Source organism: Poecilia formosa, unplaced genomic scaffold (assembly GCF_000485575.1).
Source record: "Poecilia formosa unplaced genomic scaffold, Poecilia_formosa-5.1.2 Scaffold409, whole genome shotgun sequence".
Taxonomy (NCBI): Eukaryota; Metazoa; Chordata; class Actinopteri; order Cyprinodontiformes; family Poeciliidae; genus Poecilia; species Poecilia formosa.
In genome coordinates, this window is record NW_006800348.1 from 204,864 (window position 1) to 224,943 (window position 20,080).

General features: G+C 40.0%; 1 protein-coding gene across 1 annotated transcript; it reads right to left on the reverse strand.

Moving 5' to 3' along the window:
- Positions 1 to 290: 290 nt before the first annotated feature.
- Positions 291 to 8,740, reverse strand: LOC103155009 (paralemmin-2-like). The gene is made up of 3 exons (XM_007576524.2): positions 8,490 to 8,740; positions 2,593 to 2,676; positions 291 to 1,854 (listed from the first exon to the last, which is right to left on the reverse strand). Exons 2-3 carry the CDS (start codon positions 2,639 to 2,641, stop codon positions 1,031 to 1,033), a joined length of 873 nt encoding a protein of 290 aa, XP_007576586.1. The 5' UTR covers positions 2,642 to 2,676; positions 8,490 to 8,740; the 3' UTR covers positions 291 to 1,030.
- Between the last annotated feature and the right edge of the window lie 11,340 nt (positions 8,741 to 20,080).

A 20,080-nucleotide genomic window follows, 5' to 3' on the forward strand; every position in this document is an offset into this window, starting at 1 on the left:
TATATATATATGTATTCTACCTCAATTTCATTAAAAGGTAGATGACAAAGTAGCTGAATTTCCTGGTTATGTATAATCAGCGTCTGTTTATTTGCGTCATCCTCCCATTCTTTGAAACATGAAGCTTTAGCTATGATTTAAGTTATCCTGACAGAGGCAAAAGGTTGATATTCTCATGTTTTAATCTGTATTTGCTTTGGAATATAGCATTATGAAATATAGGAATAATGTGGATAATTCTTTTTGAGAGGATTTAGGGGTTTTGATGCCATTTCTTCTCAGAGTGTGAGTAGAGAATCACTATCAGATGATTTTATTTGTCCTGCTGGTTAGCTGTATTTAACATAAAAGATTAGTACACGGTTAAACCTTTTTGTATGCGTAGGTTTAAGAGGGTTCAAAACACGCCTTTGTTAGCACCACAGTGTAACTTTACATCAAGATTATTTATTCGTTCTGTATTTACTGAAAAAAAGGCACAGACGTTAGGAGTTAGGTAGGCACAAGGTGTTCTTGTTATACAACAAACGTAAGAAATGTAATATATAAAGTTATTAAATAGCCTCAATAAAAGAAATAAATTTAATCTAATAAGGCAGTCCGATTTGAAGTCAATTCAACATATTAAAATCTCCTTATTCTTTTCAGCAATCCCTCCTACATGAGCAAACTTAGACCAAAGTATCCATAGCGGCACAACCATGCTTTTGTTCTTTGTGGCAACTGCACTCTTGAAGCATCTAGTCAAGAGATGTCACAGTTTTTATACCTAACAAGAACATAAAACTTGACAAATTACACATTAAACCAGGCAAAAACATGAAAAATGATGCAGACAGCAATCCCCAAACATACAGTATCAAATTCTTTTGGCTGTTGTATGACCAAATTTTTTTTGCTTGAGTCTTGAAAAAGAAATTCTGTGCTCTGCCCAGTAGGAGGGGGAAGCAGAGATACATCTAACTTTGATGAAGACTGAGCTCAAGGGAAATACGTGTCTAAAAATGCATCATCTTCCATTAGTTATGTTTTACATGACAGAGCAACAGCGACATTTCTTCTGCCCGCCGTCATTCCCAACACTGTCTTCTCTCTGGGTTTCAGGTTCTGCGTTGTTATCATTCAGTGGAACATCCTGAAGGGTCGTGTCTTGAGTCTTTTTCTGAGTCTCTTGCTCTCCTTTGCTTGCCGAGGACGATTGTAGTGAAGCAGTGGTTTCTGGCTCCACTACGTGTTCTTCACCGTCCTCAGTAATAATGACCCGCTCTGCAGTGAGCATGCCTTCGTAGTCCTCTTCATTGTGATCCTCCTCAGGCGTTGCATCAGTGTAACCCAGGAACACAAGGGTGACTGGATCTTCCTCCAGGCTTTGACCCTCTATGTTCTCCAGAATTTCTGTAGTGTCTTTGGTGACGATCTTGGTTTCTTTATCTGGGATTCTAACACTTGCACACTCTTTTATCCTCTCAGCTTCCCATTTATAGCCAGAGCTGTCCAACTGTGTATAGTCCTCCTTTGATGTGCCATTAGGGGTGATGAAACTCAGGACGTGATCTTGACTTTTGTTTCTTTCTACATTCCCAGTGGTAATCTCTATCTTGTTTGGCGTTACTGCTACGTCATCCAGCAGCACCGTCATCCCAACGTCATTAATGACGGTCAACATCTCGCCAAGCTCTTCGGTCGAAGGTTCGCCTACCAAACCGCCAACAGTGTGGATGCTCTTCCTCCCATCGTCAAAGATGGTTGTAGATGTTGCAGCACCAGGAGGTGAGGAGATGGGGGCCACTGATTTGATGACGGTGGCACCCGTCTTTGGGTCTCTCTCCACCTGCACAGCCAACATCCCAAGGACTGCAAAGACAAAGTGAAGGTATTTGACAAACTAGGTGGTTGAGAAACTAAATGGTACACATGAAGGTAAGCAATGTAAGCTACTTGATTTGATTTGCATTAAGAGTCGCACATCTCCCAAAGGGAAAAAACTGGTACAATCACAAGTAAAGTAAAAAAATTGAAGTCATTGAAGTCGGAACAATGGGTTAAGGCAGTGGTCTCAAACTCCAGTCCTCAGTGTCCTGCAGCTTTTAGAAGTCTCTCTGCTTCAGCACACCTGGCTCCAATATTAGCTCATTAGCAGAGTTCTGTAAAGCTTGACTGCATGCTAGTGAGGCAGTTTCACCATTTAATTCAAGTGTGTAGGACAAGGGACACACCTAAAAGTTTCAGGACTTGGCAACTTACAGATGCTAAGTCTAAAGGTTTGAAGCCAAGGGGCTTCAAACTGCAGTTCCACAAAGGTAAAAACAACCCAGTTTAGAAAATCCAGCTCCCCCCCACCCCCTCCCCCCCTTTCCTCTCAGGCCTCCAACGGCCATAAAAAATTAACATAAAGAAACAACAAAAAGCTAAAAATAACGTAGTTCACATGCTGCTCACTGCAGTTTGTACCCTTGGGGCTGAACTTGGACACGACGACATTGAATAAAAAAAACATATTTAGTTGGAGAACAGAAGAGCAAGAAAAAAAAAACAAGAATATTAGCAATGATTAAACTTCAATCAATTAGAAGGAGGATTGTTTTTTCTCACCTGATCGGCCATCTTGTCCACCAGCTTCATGAGACATTTGCTGTGCCATTTAACTGGATTAAAGATCGACCCTTTCTTTAAAAACTGCAGAAGAAAACATGTTTAGACGTCAGTAGGGATACGTTATTTTTAAACCGTCACACCCTCAAAGCAGATCAACGGCATCTAAAGAGCTCAAAATGAATGATATTCATGCTCACGATGAGTAAACTTTTCTTGAAATCAAGTTTGATTTTATTATTACTAACCTTGGTATGTTTCCTGACTGCTGAAAACAATGTGGCCACTAGATGTCCTCGTTAAACAGTTTTAATGGGGTGCTATAGGAATCATTACAAAACTGCCAACACATAAAGCAAAATACTCAACCACATTTCTGAGCTTCTTTCTTTCTACTTTTGCCCATAGTGATGTATTAGCTGCAAAGCTTTTAGTTTCACATCATCACTTTTTGTGTTTCCACTTCAACCTTTATTTCAACTTTATTCACAGTGTTGACATGTGATGAGGACGGGTTCGCATAAGTCCCTGTGACAGCCTGATCCCGCACGGTGGAGAGACAATTACAGACAAGGGAGCTGTTGTCTCAAAGCCGAGCTGTTTTCCTTCCGTAGCTCCGCTCTGTCACTTTGTTTTAAATTTTTTTTCTTCAGCTCAGGCCTTAGCTACGGTTAATCATCTTCTGGGAAAAAAATAAATAAAAATTTCTAGACAGGCATCACAAAGAGACTGATATAGTGGAGAAATAAGCTAACTTCAAGCTAACGACCCGTACTTTCAACTCTTGACCTTGTTCAACCTTGTTGATGTCCGTCCCCAGGCGAGGAAAGAGAGGTTTTTAGGGGCTAATTACGCTCACAGGCTTTAAATAGACACTGACCCTTTAATGTGATCCCTCTCAACCCCCCCCGTCTCCATTTCCTGAGCCCATGAACATTTCAGTCATAGTGAGACAAATAGCGAGACAAGATTAGCTCCATTATGTCAACAGGCGATGTGGTTGTGTTTTAGCCCAGCACTGGGCTGCCATAGAGGATTGGATGATATGTCGACTGTACTCTTAAAGTTTGACTACAGCCTCTCACAAAAGGATCCTAACTTTTTTACACTTTGCCACATTGCAACCAGAATGAGTTTTATTGGCCACATTGTATTCAAAAACATGAGATTTGACTTTTGCTTCATGCGCTAACAGCTGATGTTAGCATTGAGCCGTCAGAAGAAAACATAAAAGGAGCAATGTGTACATAGATATTGATGTTCAGCTAATTACAGTATTATGTTTTCCATCCACATACTGAAAATTTATGGCACATTCAAGTAACTATGTAACCTTCAGAAGTTATAAAAATGATGTAGAAATATGACTTGAAAGAAATTCATAATTAGCAATTTTGCCATGAAGTTTTAAGTTTAAATAAAAACACACTAAACAGGTTTGGGAACCATTCAGCTGTGCAAAATGCCTGGATGCCTCTGCCTTCGAGGACGAAGCTCCTCCTCTGAGCTGCCTCACCGAGCAGCACACCCCTCCAGAACTCCCCTACTCTGCTCCTTCAGACTAGCCAGCAGCAATTAGCAACCAACTTGGTGGAACTGTGAGTCTGTCGAGCTGATCATAATAGCTATTTCTGAGTGAAACACTGGTAAAAACGTTATTAAAGGGTTAATAGAGTAATGATGTTGAGTTTCTTTCTGAAACTCCTGAAGACGGAGTTTCAGAAAGAGCAGGAGCTTCTTAAAGAGAAAGAGACCCAATTTCAAGGTGTTAAATTATGAAGTCAAATTTGATGTCTACAGCATTTTTATAAAAACTGAAGGTAACAAAATGGCACCATGTGTCTGGTAAAACATATTTCTGCCTCTTTAACAGATTAGAAGACAATGAACTGAAATGCCCCGTCTAGATAAATTTATCACTGAGCTTCAGTCTGTGAAAGAATACACCATGTTGCCTTTTGTGTATTTCGTCGTACCCAGTAGTCGCTGTGTGTTTGTGACTGCAGTAGAACAGTTGATAGTCTGTGTTTTCTTGCTAAGAGACCTCCTTTCTGGCAGCAGCTGCCTTTTTAGTGTCCTCCTCAGGCGTCTTTTGACTTTTGGTTTGTTTCCTGACAAACACACACAGGCACACACACGCACCCAATGCCAAAGACAAAATATGTTTCAGCACAAATACAAACACAATATAGCTCCTAACCAGTGATTCACAGCAGTGAATCAGGGAGAAGAGCCAGATGTCTGTGTGTCCCAAATGTTCCCACTTTGTATAGAACGTGGAACAAGCATTTCATAAGTGTTTTCATGAATGTTGATAACTGAAACTTTTCTGGACCAAGAGTGGCTTATTTCATTGGCTTCTGCTTGTCCACTTGCTTTAAAGATGTCAGAATGCTTCCCCTTATTTATTGGCTCATAGCTGAGTAGGGAGGCCTCTGATCTCCATTCCTACGATTGGAGAAAACTCTGCACTGTTTTTCATACAGCTGGAAAATTTTCACGTTTATAACACCTGGAGGAACTACGAATCTGCTGAGCTCATTATAGGAGCTACTTGTCAGTGTAACAATGGTCAAAATGTTGTTGAAGGGTTAATAGAGGAGCCATGTTGAGGTGACATCTTGAAGGCGGAGATTCAGAAAAAGCAGGAGTTTCTTAAAGAGACAGTGGTACAATTTCAAGATGTCATAAGGAAGACAAATTTCTTTAAAGTCATATCTAATATATGACTTTAAAAAAAGTCATTATAACAAGGGAAGGTAACAGTTACTTGACTGTGCTATAAAACTGGCACATTGTTCTTGGAAACACACAGTACTGCCTCTTTAAAATCACAAATACTTTTTCTCCCTCTTCATAATTGTGTACAATTTTGTGTTGTTGCTTAAAATACCAATAAAGTATATAATTTTAACAATAATAATACATTACATGTTTATAGTGCTTTTCAGTTACTTCAAGATGCTTAGATGTTACTGTTAAATGACAAAATGTGAGAAAGTCCAAGATGTCTGATGACTTTCGGAAGGCAACGTACCTTGAAACTTGAAATAAGTGTTTCCAGTACGACAAGCTGACAGTGAAAACATTGTGTCTAAAAATTGCAACACCACGCTGCTCCGTTTGCTGAAAAATTACACAGTCTGACAGATCTTTTTCTCTGCATTTACGTTTTTGGATCATTTAGAGCCACGGAGACGCGCTTTGACACAACAAGACATATTGCACAACGGGCGGGCGCATTGCCGCATTTCTTAAGCGCTCGTTCAAGAGATCAAGATGAACAGCTTGCCATCTGGCTGCGGTCGTCTGTCATTTTATCTCCACTACAACGAGCTGAACAAAAGCTTGTGGTGCTGCCATCTTGGATCTCATTTGGGATGACTAAAGCAAACAGGCTGCTGATGTCAGACAGGGACTGGAGGAAACACACGCCGCAGATTGGTGCTAAGCGGTAACAAAATCACCTGCCTCAGATGCTAATCCACGACAAGATAACTTGAAACCCATTGTTGGGATTGAAACCAAGTTTATGTGTAAAGCACATTTCAGAAGCAAAGCATCTCAAAGTGCTTAACATCATGAAAACAATCGAGAAACAAGCAACAAACACTACGTTTCGTCAAATGCCACCATCAAAATAATCAATACACACCAGATACATTGATCAATTTTCCTTTTACTTCTAATCAAAGGCCGTTTTGAACAGGTGTGGGTTTAACCTTGATTTCACGAAACTCAGTGTTTCGGCTGTTTTGGAGTTTTCCAGTAGTTTTTTTCCAGATTCAACCGTTTAACCATGTGAACAACAAATAGCAGTGTGTAACTTCTGATGCCTGAACTGGTAAAATAACTCCAGATCCCAGCATTCATACCATTTCACCTTTAGAGGGGAAAAGTCAAACCCATTGGCCTGATAGATCCCTAAATGGCAGAGTTGACCTTTGACATCATAAAAGGCCACGACAAACCAAAACACAGAGAGAGCCTGTGGATTTTCCTCGACATAAGGAAGCACAACGGCAAACTGTAGAAAGACAATTATCCTGAACTTTCTGTCCTAGTCAAAGACCTCCCTGTCTTCAAAGAACGCTGGGTCTGAAGCAATGCGGTGTGCATCTGGTGATGCTGTAAAAGCCTGAGATATGTGTGTATCTTGTGTGTAACAGTTTTTTTTTTTGACTCAGGTAATCCAAGTGTAAAGCTGGGATATTTAATTTTTAACTTTTTGATTTAAAGATAAGTTGTGTGTGACTTTGGCATTGATTGGTGATTCAGAACGCAGGTTGTTGGATTCATTTCTCTGAACCACATCGCATCCAGGCTGGTACTTACAGAACTACAACAACTGATGCAGACAAAGTGTGAAGCTATTGATTTCTGACTATCAGGTTGTGCCAAGACTTAAGATTTTAATCACACATCACTCAGTTTTATCAATAAAGTAAAGCCGATTTCCCCCCCAACACTCAGTTTTAACTTCAAGAGTAACATATGTGGCTGTCAGGACATCATCTTCCTCACTGTGGGAGGTTTATCCTCCATCTTCACGTTCCACCCGTTCACCTGCACTACGAACCGTCTGCAGCTGAGGAAGCCTCAGGCTGGGAAACGGAGTGTGTGTTGCACTGTGTGGGAGGCTGTTCCAGTGAGCATGAGCAGCCACTGGGGAGACATAATGTAGTGTTGTTTATCCTCAAATGTGCGTAGCCTGCAGGAATCACACAAATAGTTAATGGAGAGCCTTTTCGTCCTACATCAAATAAACGCTACATTGTTTTGACATCTCTGCTCCCATTCATTGACTTTTTTTTTTTTTTGTCCGATATTGTTAGATTTCTATTTTTAATGTGTCTTTTCTCCTCTTGATTCTGGAAGATCCTTGAAGTAATGTTCAGACTAGGTGAGGATTGTTAAAACTTTAAGTTTATGTAGCTTAGGTTGGCAAAAATGGTTTTCAAATGCCAGAATAATGAGGGCTGCATATATATATATATATATTTAAAAAATAATAATTTTGGATTTGTTAAAGTTTAACTTAATGAAGTTGATTATGATGATGTCATGACTTTTGAGTTAATTCAGAGGCACACCTGAAGATTTATTTTAAGGTACGCATGCAGATTTTTTCAAAGCATCATACACATATCTAAAAATGAATCTACAAAGTTAAAAATGGTTCCGAAAAATTCAATCATCCCTTCTGTTGGTAAAGTTTTCACAGAAATTGTAGGTCGTCTGTTGTCGGGTCCCACGTCTCTCAGGAGATTTGTTTTTGTTTGAAAGCTGCTGGTGAGATTGAGGAGCGAATCCAAAACCGTAACGAAGTCCAAGCGGCCTCGCCCGGAACGCTACATCAGAGCACGACCTCAGCTTGCAAGCATCTCGGTTTGGCAGTGACAAGGCATGACATGATGTGAGAGTCATGGGACACACCAATGGTCAGACTTTAACATGGGAGGACAATAAAAAAAAAAATCAGACTGCCTATACCTTCAATGACTGAATGTAGTGTGAAGTACTTAGAAGTCCTGTGGACTTAATAAAGGGCTGTACAAGTACAGATTGTTTAATGTTTTCTACCATCTCATCTGGTTCTACTTCAAAATCACTCCACCGGACTTTGCGTCTTTAAATCAGACTTCTATCCAACAGGTTTTCCTCTCTGTCTTCTTCCTTTGTGGTAATTCCCTCCTACTTACAAAGCATCAGTACCAAGGCAGTTGAGGTGTGAGTAGTACAGAAATCCTTGTTCACTATTTTGCACTGCCCAAACTCTGAGAACTTTCTAGCCACCACTGTCTCTGAAACTCTGAACTCTGAACTCTGAGTCCAGCAGAGGAAAGTCCTTTTGATCTCACTACATTCCATGTAATTCTGAATCTATCGGTACTTACCGTGCAGTTGGATCGGTCGAATGAGGCAACTCAATCGATCGCGTCTCCTTCCAGTGAAAGCGATCTGGTCTCGGTTGTGAAAACTCTAGTACGTGTTGTGGAAGACACCCTCGTTTTGATATTACACTTCGGCAACTCCCTTTTTGCTGCTATGCTCCCTAAAGACAAGGCGTTCTCTGTATGTAACAGGCAGAGAGAGAAAGAGAGAGAGGGAAGAGGGGATATTTTTAGTAGAGAATAACGAAGGGAGATACAGCTGGCCGGAGAGTAGGGGTACGAGAACGGATAGTTTCAGTGACTCAGCAGATTGTCTGCATGCTGAGGGATCTCTGCGCTCTTACTGGGAGTTGTAAACAAGCTGGACTACGCCGTGTGTCGGTTGCTGCTGTTCCGGCTTGATTTGTATACGAATGGCAGAGCAAACTCCGGCCAGGCCTTCAGAGGATTACTGATGGAGAATTCAGGCTCAAATGTCAGGCTGTGGAGACACTGTTGATCCAATGGGAGGTGAAAATGACAGAATGAATCCAGCATGGAGAGGAAAAATGAAAGAGTGAGCTCTACTTTTTCGGTGCTTTGCTGTCTATGTAACCATAGTAACCTTGCGTCATATGCAAAACTACAACGCTGAACAGTAGACGTTTCGGTATGTGATTGAATATTGTGATCATATTCAATCACAATATGATCTGAAAATGATCATAAAATCACAGAAAAGACTGACGACTTCTTCAGCAGACACCCTACATAATGAGGTGAAGTCTAAAAAGTGAATCACTTTTAAAATATGTCTGATTTTTCTCTTACTTTTATATTTCCTGCCCAGCAGTGTGGCACTAAAGAATTGATGTTCTAGTGTGAAGGTGAGGCCCAACAGATTCACTTTCACAAGCGGAGCGTTACGGCTCTCACCATCATGCTCCACTTGATACATCTATGAAACTTTATTAGAACTATCTCTGGGTGTATTTCAGATGTAATGAACAGAGACATGAAAAGGGGAAAGTCTGCCTCTAAACCTGCAGAAAGAGAGAAAACCAAACCTAGAAACCACAACAATCAACATACACATAAATAATAACATTTCTAACATCACTGGAAAGTATAAAGTACATGGATATACACACATTGTGCTTAAAAATGTGAACTTATAATGCCCTAATTCTTTCCTTTTCATTTCAAATGGCTAATATAAACATAGCCACACTGTGAGATGAGTGGGTGGGTGTCCCAGTGTGGACAGTCTGTTTATCAGGAAACACTGTTTTATGCTGATAAGTCTCAGAGCTCCCACAGCATGTAAAGCCTCGGCAGTTTCCTAAAACCAAAACAGAGGCGAATGGTGTGAGTTACAGAGAACTACGGCTCTTTTCAACAAGACAGAATCAGCACATCTGGGGGACGTTGAACAAAACACATCAATTTGCAAAAAAAAAAAAAAAAAAGACATTATAGTACCTCTTAGTTTCATTTCAAATGTGGGGAAAAAATGAGTTTTTTGGAACAAATTCCTGCCCAAGTCAAAGAGACGATGTGTTTGTTGTTCAGAGAGAATGGCTACACCCAAGCTTGAGAAAACCAACGTGTGACTGGATGAAAGTGAGATTTAGTGATGAAATATTTTTTTCTTGCAACGACATCTTTGTCTTCGAATGTCGATTAAGATAAAACTGAGCAAATAATCGCTGATTCACTCAGTTTGATTGGTTGGAACTAAAGAAGTTTTTGTGTTCGATTCCAAATGCAGGGCGGGTCGGTTTTTAATTGCATTTGATTGAATCAGATTTTGAACGTAAACTGGATTAAAAAGGTTTAGGGTTGAGGAAAAACCAAATCTGATTGGTGATCAGGTCTTGGTATTTGTTTCTCACTTAGAAGCTGACAGAAAATAAAAAGCTGCATCACTTTCCCAGACTCTGCTGTGTGATTGTCACTCGCCTCATGCTTTGATTTTACTGTTTGTTTTCTTCTGTTTCTGTGTAAAACTCTTTAAAAACTGATTTTCATGTCATTTCTCAGTTCCTCCTCCAAGCTTTTCCATCCCAGTATGATTTAGTTTCAGCTTTAGATGTGACTCTTTAGATAAGGTTACTTTCTATTGCCATTGCAATTATTTTTGACAAATATAAATAATCATATTCATATCAAAATAAGTGCAGCTGATCATTTATTTTGAGACTCGTGCATTTCTAAAAACTAGACTTTAGTCAAATAATGAACCAAGTTTATACATGCCACATTTCAGATGCTAAATGGATAAATAAATATTGAAGTGGAAAAGACGGAGTTGGAAAGCAGCACTTTTACCTTTCACCCTTTTCTCACGGCGTTATCAAATCCCTGACATTCCTCAGATAAAAAAAAAAGAAATGGCAAGAAAATTTAAAATATAGATGTCTAATTAACTTCATCCATACTTTGAACTGTTAGCATGACATTCATAAGTCTGCTAACTACTGAATTTGGCGTTCCCTGGTGGATTTGCAGCAGAAGCCTGGAGTAAAAGGAGCGCTCCACGGTTAGCGGCGCAGCGACAGGCCACATCAAAGCCGCTCCCCGCTGAAGGACTCGGTGTTTGAAGTCAGGTGGAATTGGATCCCTTTGAGATGCATCATCATTTACCATTGATGGCTGTTTATTATTGCGGCAGAGATAAGGGAACGTCTGCTTCGGAGCGCCTGATAGGCCGCCTTAGACCGTTGTCCGTGTGTGAACTGAGCTAATGGAGTTCTGGTGAGTTTAGGAAAACGGCCTGTAGGGGCTTTAATTGGCCCCTCATCCCGCAACCACATGTGGAGAGAATTATAATGATTATTTGGAAGGAGAACAATGCTTCTTGTATATCAATGCAATAATAAAAAAATATTATATAGCATATTATCACCTTCCAAAAATAATGGCTAAAGTCTTTTTCTTTTGCCTAAATCATCTTTTGGCAAAAAAGAAGCCTTGACTTTTATTCATTTTTTTTTTCAGCAAAAATGATGTAAGCCATTGATTTAGAAAGGTAATGATGTTGAAAACCATACAGATATATCTATAATACATAATAAATATAGTGGAAAGTTCAATCATTTTTGTCGTTCATTTCAGAGAGTATCACTCGTATATAGATTTATTATATATTAATGAAATATAAGGTTTTATTCCTTGTAATTCTGATTTTCATGGCTTCCACATAATGGAAACCCAAAATTTTGTGCATCAGAAATTGAAATAATGCGCAAGATTATTTCTTTTCTTAAAAAAAAAAAACAAAAAAAAGGATATTTTATAAAGCGTCCTCATATTTGGTTAGGTTACCTTTAACATGAACTTGAAACTTTTCCCACCACACGTTTTCCTTCCTTCCAACTTTACTACTAGTTTGCTTGGAATGATGGTATCAGTTTGTTAAGAGTTTCAGTAACATGTATCGCTATGTGTATGGAGTTTACATAATGGATCCAGTTCACTTTCTGAGATGAGCGACAAAAAAACTTTTGACGTTTTCAATGAATCTCTAAATTTCTGAAATGTATCGGTGATGATGAACACTGGTAAAAATATATTTTTAGATATCATACAAACTATTTTAGCAGAGACCAGGCAGAGGAGGTTCACTCTACAGAGAAGAGGAAAGGAAGTCAGCTGAAACGAGAGACTAGACGTGTAAATAAGAAATAAATCAGAGGGAAAAGAAGAAAAGGGCAATAAAAAACAGAAAATATACTTTAGTCATTTGATAATTGGCAGTAAAACTGCATTTTTTTAATGTTCTTGTATGAACCATTGAGAAATAGAAAATAAATCATACTTTTGTTTTTTACTATAAGATGGTGTTCATGGACAAAGCGTACATCTACATTCCAACAAATCCTTGTTTCCTGTCAGTCGAGCCGTATGATGGATCCTGTCATGATGCCAGGTCCAGATCGCTGCTTCTGACTGACGGTGGAATGAAGATGTCAGTCAAGCTAAAACGTTTCCCTGTGCTTCACCTCTGGAACAGAAACATTATATAAGAAACTCAAGTTTACACTGAGGGTCTTAGTTTAAAGGCGGTAAGAGAGACGGCTTAAATCAGCGTTATGTTGTTGTGCCTTTTTACGGTTTAGTCAGTTAATAAATATTAAAAATGAATTTAAACTTTAACTATAGAGTAAATTTCCATAAAAAAAAAAAAAAAAACTGAAATTTTGAGATCAAACTCAGAAGTTTTTTTTTAGGAAAAAACCCCCAAAACATGGACATTTCTGAATCAAAAATCAAATTCTTTTATAATTTGGACAAACGTTGAAAATCAAAACTTGGAAATTTTTAGCTTTTCAAACTCAGAAATGGCCTTGTTTTTTTTTTCCTAGAAACTTTCTGAGACTAATCGCAAAATTTTTTGGCAGAAATGTACTTCTCTTGTTTTCCTGTCTACAATGACTCTGTGATGTCAGTCATTAAAATTATTCACCTAAACAGAGTGGCACTAGATGAAAAGGCAATGAGTGATTACAAAATGGGCAAAGTGACAAATTAACCTGCAGTCTGTCAAAAATCCTTATTTGTAAGTGAAAAATTTAAAAATATTAATTGGATCTTTTGAGACACGAAGCTAAAATTGCATACAGAGAAAAAATGTCCATTACGTTCATTGTTTTCCTGACTTATCTGACTGAAAATATACGGGGAAAGACGACACACCCAGATTTCGAACCATGTTGAACTTTCAGCAGAGTCTTCTCTTCCTCTGCCGTCTCTTTTCTGGACCAACATGGCCTTTTATTGCTGTCGCCTCCTGTTAGCGTGTCGCTGCTTTCTCAGGTTTTGTGAGAAGTGACACCGAAGCGGTTGGGAGTGGCTGTGATCACTTCACACATCGGTGTGACTAAATACAACAGATAAGGCACCAGAAGATTCTAGGTTTAAAAAAATGAGGTAAAAGAATGACCAGATTCTGAAAGCATGATAATCTGGAGGAAACATGTTTTTTTTATGTTTTTGTTTTAAAACAAGAAAAGCTCAAATGTCCGACATCATTGGTTTTGGTATGATGGGTATAACACAATATTAAAGGGGCAGTATCAGTATTTTATAAAATCATCTTATTCCCCTCATCAAAAACATACCTGGAGTGTTGCCTTGGTTCTTTTATTTTGTTGGAGAAATCCTTTAATCTCCCATGGCAACCATTCAACTTGGGTGGATCTAGCCCCGCCTTCGACACTCAGCTCCTCCTCTTAGCTGCTGTTTCCAAGCTTCTGAGCTTTCGCCTCACAGACCAGCCCTCCCCCCTGATGACCCCACCCAGCTCCTTCAGACTAGCCTGCAGCAATTAGCAAACACTCATCTGAGCTCATTGCAGTTAAAAAAGTTGCTAAAATGTTAATAGACGAGCCATGTTGTAATGACTTCCTGAAGGTGGAGTTTTCAAAAGAGCAGGAGTTTTTAAAGAGACAGAGGCCCAATTTCAAAGAGTTAAATTACAAAGTCAAATTTCTTTGAAGTCATATTTGCTATTTTTGTAACAACTGAAGTTCGTTACTTGACAGTGATGCTGATACTGCGATTAAATCAAATACTAATTGACTCTACTTAAGTTAGAGAGGATTTTATTTAGGGGCGTCCTTCTTTGTTGTTAACAGTCCTCGATACTGATCTCTGGCAGCACAGGCTGCGAGCCACCGATTGTGTCTTCCTTCAGAGGCCTGCGTGCGGCCTGATGTCAGCGTGACTTACTTCATCATTGACTCAAATCAGCATCAAAGTCGCGGCTGTTGCAGACGGACGCTGTGGGCCCCGTCGCCTCAGCTCGTCTGAGCGGCGCTGTAAACTGCTCGTTAATTAGGCAAAGCCGTGTTTCCCATCAGGCCGAGCTCTGCCCTGTGCAGCCGTCGGTGTTTAACCCTTTCCCTCCGCTCAGGCGACAGATTGGTGAGAGCTGATGTTACTCACTGTTGCACGCCAAGCACTTTCCACATATCTGTGTTTCTGTCGCTCCATGTTGGACGCTATGACTCTCTCAGTTCTTTGGTATGCATGTTTCTGTCTTCTGATCAACACCCAAGTGGAAAGTGATGCTCTGTTCCTTGTAGTGAGCAAACTGGAAGACTGGTGGAAGAAAGTCTATTCTTTCATCCACCAACAATTTAAATTGAACAAGAACTTTATTTATTTACTACTTTCAGCTCATGACTGCATTCTTAAAGGGGCGGCATTATGTATTCTCTAAGCACATAGTACCATTTTATACCACAATCAAGTAAGTATGTTACCTTCAGTTGATAAAAAAAGCTCTATATATCAAATATGACTGAAAAGAAATTTGACTTTGTACTGTAACACCATGAAAATGGGCCTCTGTCTCTTTAAGAAGCGCCTGGTAACACTCCAGGTATGTTTTTGATGACATTATAACAGGATGTTTTTACATAATACTGCCTCTTGAGGAAACTGAAAGCTGAGAGCTGAAAACTCTCCTTTATCTCCACCCAGTCAGTCGTGACTTAAAAACCATAACCATAAAGATAAAACTGACTAATATTACCAGAGCCAGATGTGATTTGGTAAGCTATTAACGACCCAAAGTAAGAACAATTTCAAAGCCACTAGATCAAAAACTCTTTGATTCTTGGATCTTCTCTTGCCGTTAAGAGTTTGTGATTCTCCATTGGACGCTTCTCTCCTGCTAAAGGAACTCCAGGAACTGCTTCAGCCACACATCATCATCATCATCATCATCATCATCATCATCATCATCATCATCATCATCACATGCAAACACCCATAATCATCCAGAGGAAGCATATGATCTACCCAGTATACACACACTGACTCACCCACAAAGTGGCCTGAAGGACGTGTAGCATACTGTCTGCACAACCTGCTCAGAGCGACAACACTCAGCATACGTACAGATGAACCGTCTCTCTGTCCCGTGACCTAAATAACTCTATTTCAAGTCTCTGTTTTCGATAATCTTCATGCCCATTACGATCAGCCGCCCTTCCTCCATCCTTCTGCTCTTCACAGCGGCTCCAGCCTCCCATGGGGGTGAGGGATGAGAGGGGACCGGGGCGTTCGGCTTGTCTCACTGAAGGTCGATTAAACCAAGACGTTCCCTCTAAAACCCCAATCTGCCGTGATGTTGTCATGATTGAACCTTTGCGACGCGCCTGGATTTCCCTGCACCGTTCTGTTAGAATAGAGCCATGGTGGCGTTCTCTCTTATTCACGATCCATCAAAGTTAGGAAGCAGGATTAAGCTTCAGGACGTCCGTTCAGCCTGTTCATCAGGCCGATGCTGCCATGTGAAAACAGCTCAAGTTCTGGGAGCTAAACAAAAGTTTCATCATTCAGCTCAGCTACACGTCTTCTGTGAATTTTAGAGCGTGTTTATTACAAGAAAAAAGTTGTGACTGAATATTTTCACTATTACGCTCCCCTAAAGATTTCACAATGCAATTGCTTGAAATCAGAGGTGTCTGGACAGGTTGCCAGGCTGAAGAGGTCTAATTATGTTATATGTTAAACTAGAACGCTTTATTGTTATCCTGTGATCTTAAAGGGGCGGGCGGACATGAGGAAACTTTTTGTTAAAGTATGTATTACATGTAGCTCAGTGAAGTGTCTTTTGTGTTTAATATCTGTAGTTTTCACACCAATAAATCCAGTTTTTCTTCATAAAAACCTTTGAAAAAAATAACCCCTTTTTACTGATCTATCATAGATTTCTAATAAACTCCAATGACTTTTGGGTTGTAATCTATTTTCAGGTTTTAGATATTATTTAGAGTGTAAAATATATGAATCATATCAAATAGAAACAGCTGTTATTGTCCCACATATGGGAAATTTATTCAAGCAAATGAAATTGATTATTGCTTGTATTGTTGTGCAGTGTTTTAAATTGCCAACCTCTTTAAGCCTCAAAGTAAGAATAGTTTTCCAGATGGGAAGGAGAACTATTTTTGGATAAAGATATTTCTGGCCTCTGCTGATCCATCCTCTAAAAATATTTCTGTTACTCAGGTTGTTTCTTTCTTTTGATTTCTTTCTAGTCTTTTTAAAACAGTTGATAAGAAAAAGAGACACTAAAACACAAGAGTGTATTTTTCTTCTTCTTAAAATATACAAATGAACATACACAGCAACAGAACACCACTGGGTGAATGTCTGATCTCTGGAAATTGATTGTTTTCATTTTATAGTTAGACCAACTTTACCTAGATGTGACTTTACCTGTCACATCTAGGTAAACTCCCTTCAAAAATCAACTTTTTTCAGCTTTATGTCATAATGTTATTAAAATGTTATTAAACTTCAATAAAAACATACCTGGAGATTGCTTTCATTCTTTCATAGATGTTTGACAAATCCTTAAATCTCCCACGGCAACCATTCAGCTGTGCAAAACGCTTAGTTGGACCTAGCTCCGCCTTTGAGGATGAAGCTCCTCCTCAGAGCTGCAGTTTCCGAGCTTCCACCTCACAGAGCAGCCCTCCTCTGCCACTCCCCCACTCAGCTCCCCCAGACTAGCCAGCAGCGATTAGCAAACACCTGAGCTCATTATATGATCTACTCCTCAGTGAAATGCTGGCAAAATCTTGGTTAAAAGTTTAATAGAAGAGCCATGTTGTGATGACTTCCAGGAGACGGAGTTTCAGAAAGAGCAGGAGCTTCTTAAAGAGACAGCGCCCCAATTTCAAGCTGTTCAGCTATGAAGGAAATTAAGTCATATTTGATATATACAGAATTTTATAACAACTGAAGGTATCATTTGATTGTGATATATGATTGCACTACGTGCCATTTGTACCTGTACTGTTAATTTTCCCTTACTGTACAGTTTCTTATTATTATTTTGTGTTTAAATATTTTTACTCTTATAAAGAGTCTGATTTGCCCCTACAGAGGAACAAGATGTTTCTGTTCTGCTGAGACAGATCCAGTGGTGAGTCTGTGGTGTTGAAGTCGATGCCGGTGGACAGACGGCATAAAGGTGCGTTCCATTTGTAGGAGTATTGACCAGCATGAACTGCCAGCGCAGCATATTGAACGTGAGGAAGAAATCTTTCTAAGACGTGAAACTTTTCGTCTGATCCTCCCACCGCTCCTCTGCCTCCGCTGCTGATCGTCCCACCAGAGGAGGCTTTCTGCCTCACTGTGTGGGAGTCTGAACGTGGAGCCTCGGCGGCTCTGGGTTCTGATCCTGGATCTGCCGAACACAGAAGCCGTTTTCCTACCTCTCCGCCTCCTGGCAGCAGCTCCATACCAAATATCTGTGCCTTTTGTAGCTACACTTGCTGTGCTTCTTTGCCAATTGTTCACCATTTCTGTTGGTTTTGACTCTGTAAATGTTCATGTAAAATCTTCGTTTTCATCATCTATTCTGGATTTTTCTTGTGCTTTTCGGATGTTCTTTACTCAGCCTGGTCATCACAACACGGCTCCTCTGATCACCCTTTAATAACGTTCCTCTGAACGGCAGCTCATATAATGAGCTCAGCAGATGTGCAGCTCCATCAGGTGTTTGCTAATTGCTGCTGGCTAGTCTGAAGGAGCTCAGTGGGGACCAAGTGTTTTGCACAGCTGAACGGTTGCCACTGGAAATTAAAGGACGTCTCAAGCATGCATGAAGGAATCAAAGCTCCAGGTATGTTTTGGATGAAATAATAACATTATGACATGATGTAAAGCTCAAAAAAGTCAATTTTACATAATACTGTCCCTTCAAAACAGAAATGCTTTTGTTTTTTTTCCTTTTTCATACTCCTGAGCTCGTTTCATTTGGTTTACGGCTCTGACTAGTTGAAATTTGCAGAGTTCAAATGTACTTTACATTTATGTAGGTAAAATGTAAAGCACATCATCTGATAAATATACATCTACGTCACTAATAGGCGTCTTCAGACACTTTTTACTTGGATAATCAGTTAATAATTAGCCATGTTAACATCTCTACATTTTCTCATTGACTTTAGTTATTAGACAAAAAAAATGAATGCAGGACAAACACCGTAGTCCAAAATAACATTCACCATCTTAGCGTTTGCAGTGCTATGTTTAAGAGCTAGCTTGTGCTAGGCGTGGTTTCGCCAATTCAGCTGATTTCCGAGCAGGTCTTCAACCTGTCACTCACATCGCTTTGCACTGCCATCCACCATTAGGAGCTGACCGCTGCCCCCTTGATCTACGTTGCCCTCATTTACATCTAATCATAGAGAGATTGTAGTTTTACCTTGGTGCTCCTCGGCCTTAGGGCCCCGTCTGGTGTGATCGCAATAACATGCATCATTTCACTTTGTGGCTCGGGGGTTTATTGTTAATAAACAAGGGACCACTCCACTGGATCCTGAGTAAGTGGGTGGGGTGGGTCGGTGGGAACAGCCAATCACAGCTCGAGAAATCCGAATGCATGAGAAGGAATTAATTTTTTCAATCTCCATAAAACAGGAGCACACCAGCTGGAGCCGTCTCTTGGTATTTGTAGACCCTTTGCGTTGATGCGTTTATGGTAATTATTTGGCTTTTTTTCTTTCTTTTTTTTATGGCTGTGCAGGAAATCAGAAAGTAAATATGCAATGCTCTCAATAAAACCTCGCAAAATCTCTCTTCTGCTGACACTTTACAGAGGAGGAAGAATAGCTTTCACCTCATCCGGTTTAATCAACATCAGCCATAAACTAGGAGGTCATTTTGAGCAATAACTTCTTAATTTTCACAGTCAAATTAGAAACCACTAAAAGAACTGATGATAACCAGATTTTCTTACAAGGTCTTAAAGTCTCTTCTTCTTAATCTTGATCGTATGGAAAGTCAGCAACAACATATTCCTTCAAATTTGGATTATGAGACTTCAAAAAAGTCAACTTAGTTCACGTTAACTTCCTTTAAAGTTTCTGCCTCCCAAGAGCCAAATTTCCAGGTTTGTTTCCAGCAGGATGTGATGTTCATCTGTTTTCAAACAAGGTTTGCCTGTTTTTATGGTACTATGTTCCTGGAAACACATATAATGCTGCCCCTTTAATATCCTTAACCCCTACCGCCTGTAATGGGCATTCCTCATTCCAGACATCAGGTATGGAGCATGGAGGGATTTCCTCCGTTGCGTCTGGAGACCAAGTGGGGGAAGCACATCACGATGAGGCTGGGTATACGGCCAGGTGGAGAGTAGACCCCTGGGACAGCAATCCGCTGTGCTGTAAGCCATAATGGCTCGATAACTGGCAGATTTCTCATTTTCGCCCTGCTCAGGCCATATCTCATCTACCGCTATGACAATCCCACTGAGACCCACACTGGGCAGGACAGCCGACTCAGCACTGGAGGAGGGAGGGAGGAAGGGTCCAGTTAGGTGGTAATTAGGAGGGAGTAACAGAGAAGAGCAGTGGATTTCACTGACAGATTATTTAGGGAAATACCTATTCCTGGACTTGACCCATTTCTTGTTTTGCTATTTATTTAATGAGCAAATCTTAAAATATTGATCAGGGAACGTCAGTCTGACAAAGGACCAGTAGAGGCTACTACTTCCTCTAAGATAATGATGATGATGATGATGATGAAGCGTGTGCATTGCCAGGCAACAGACACACCCAAGATGAACCTTGTTTTACCAC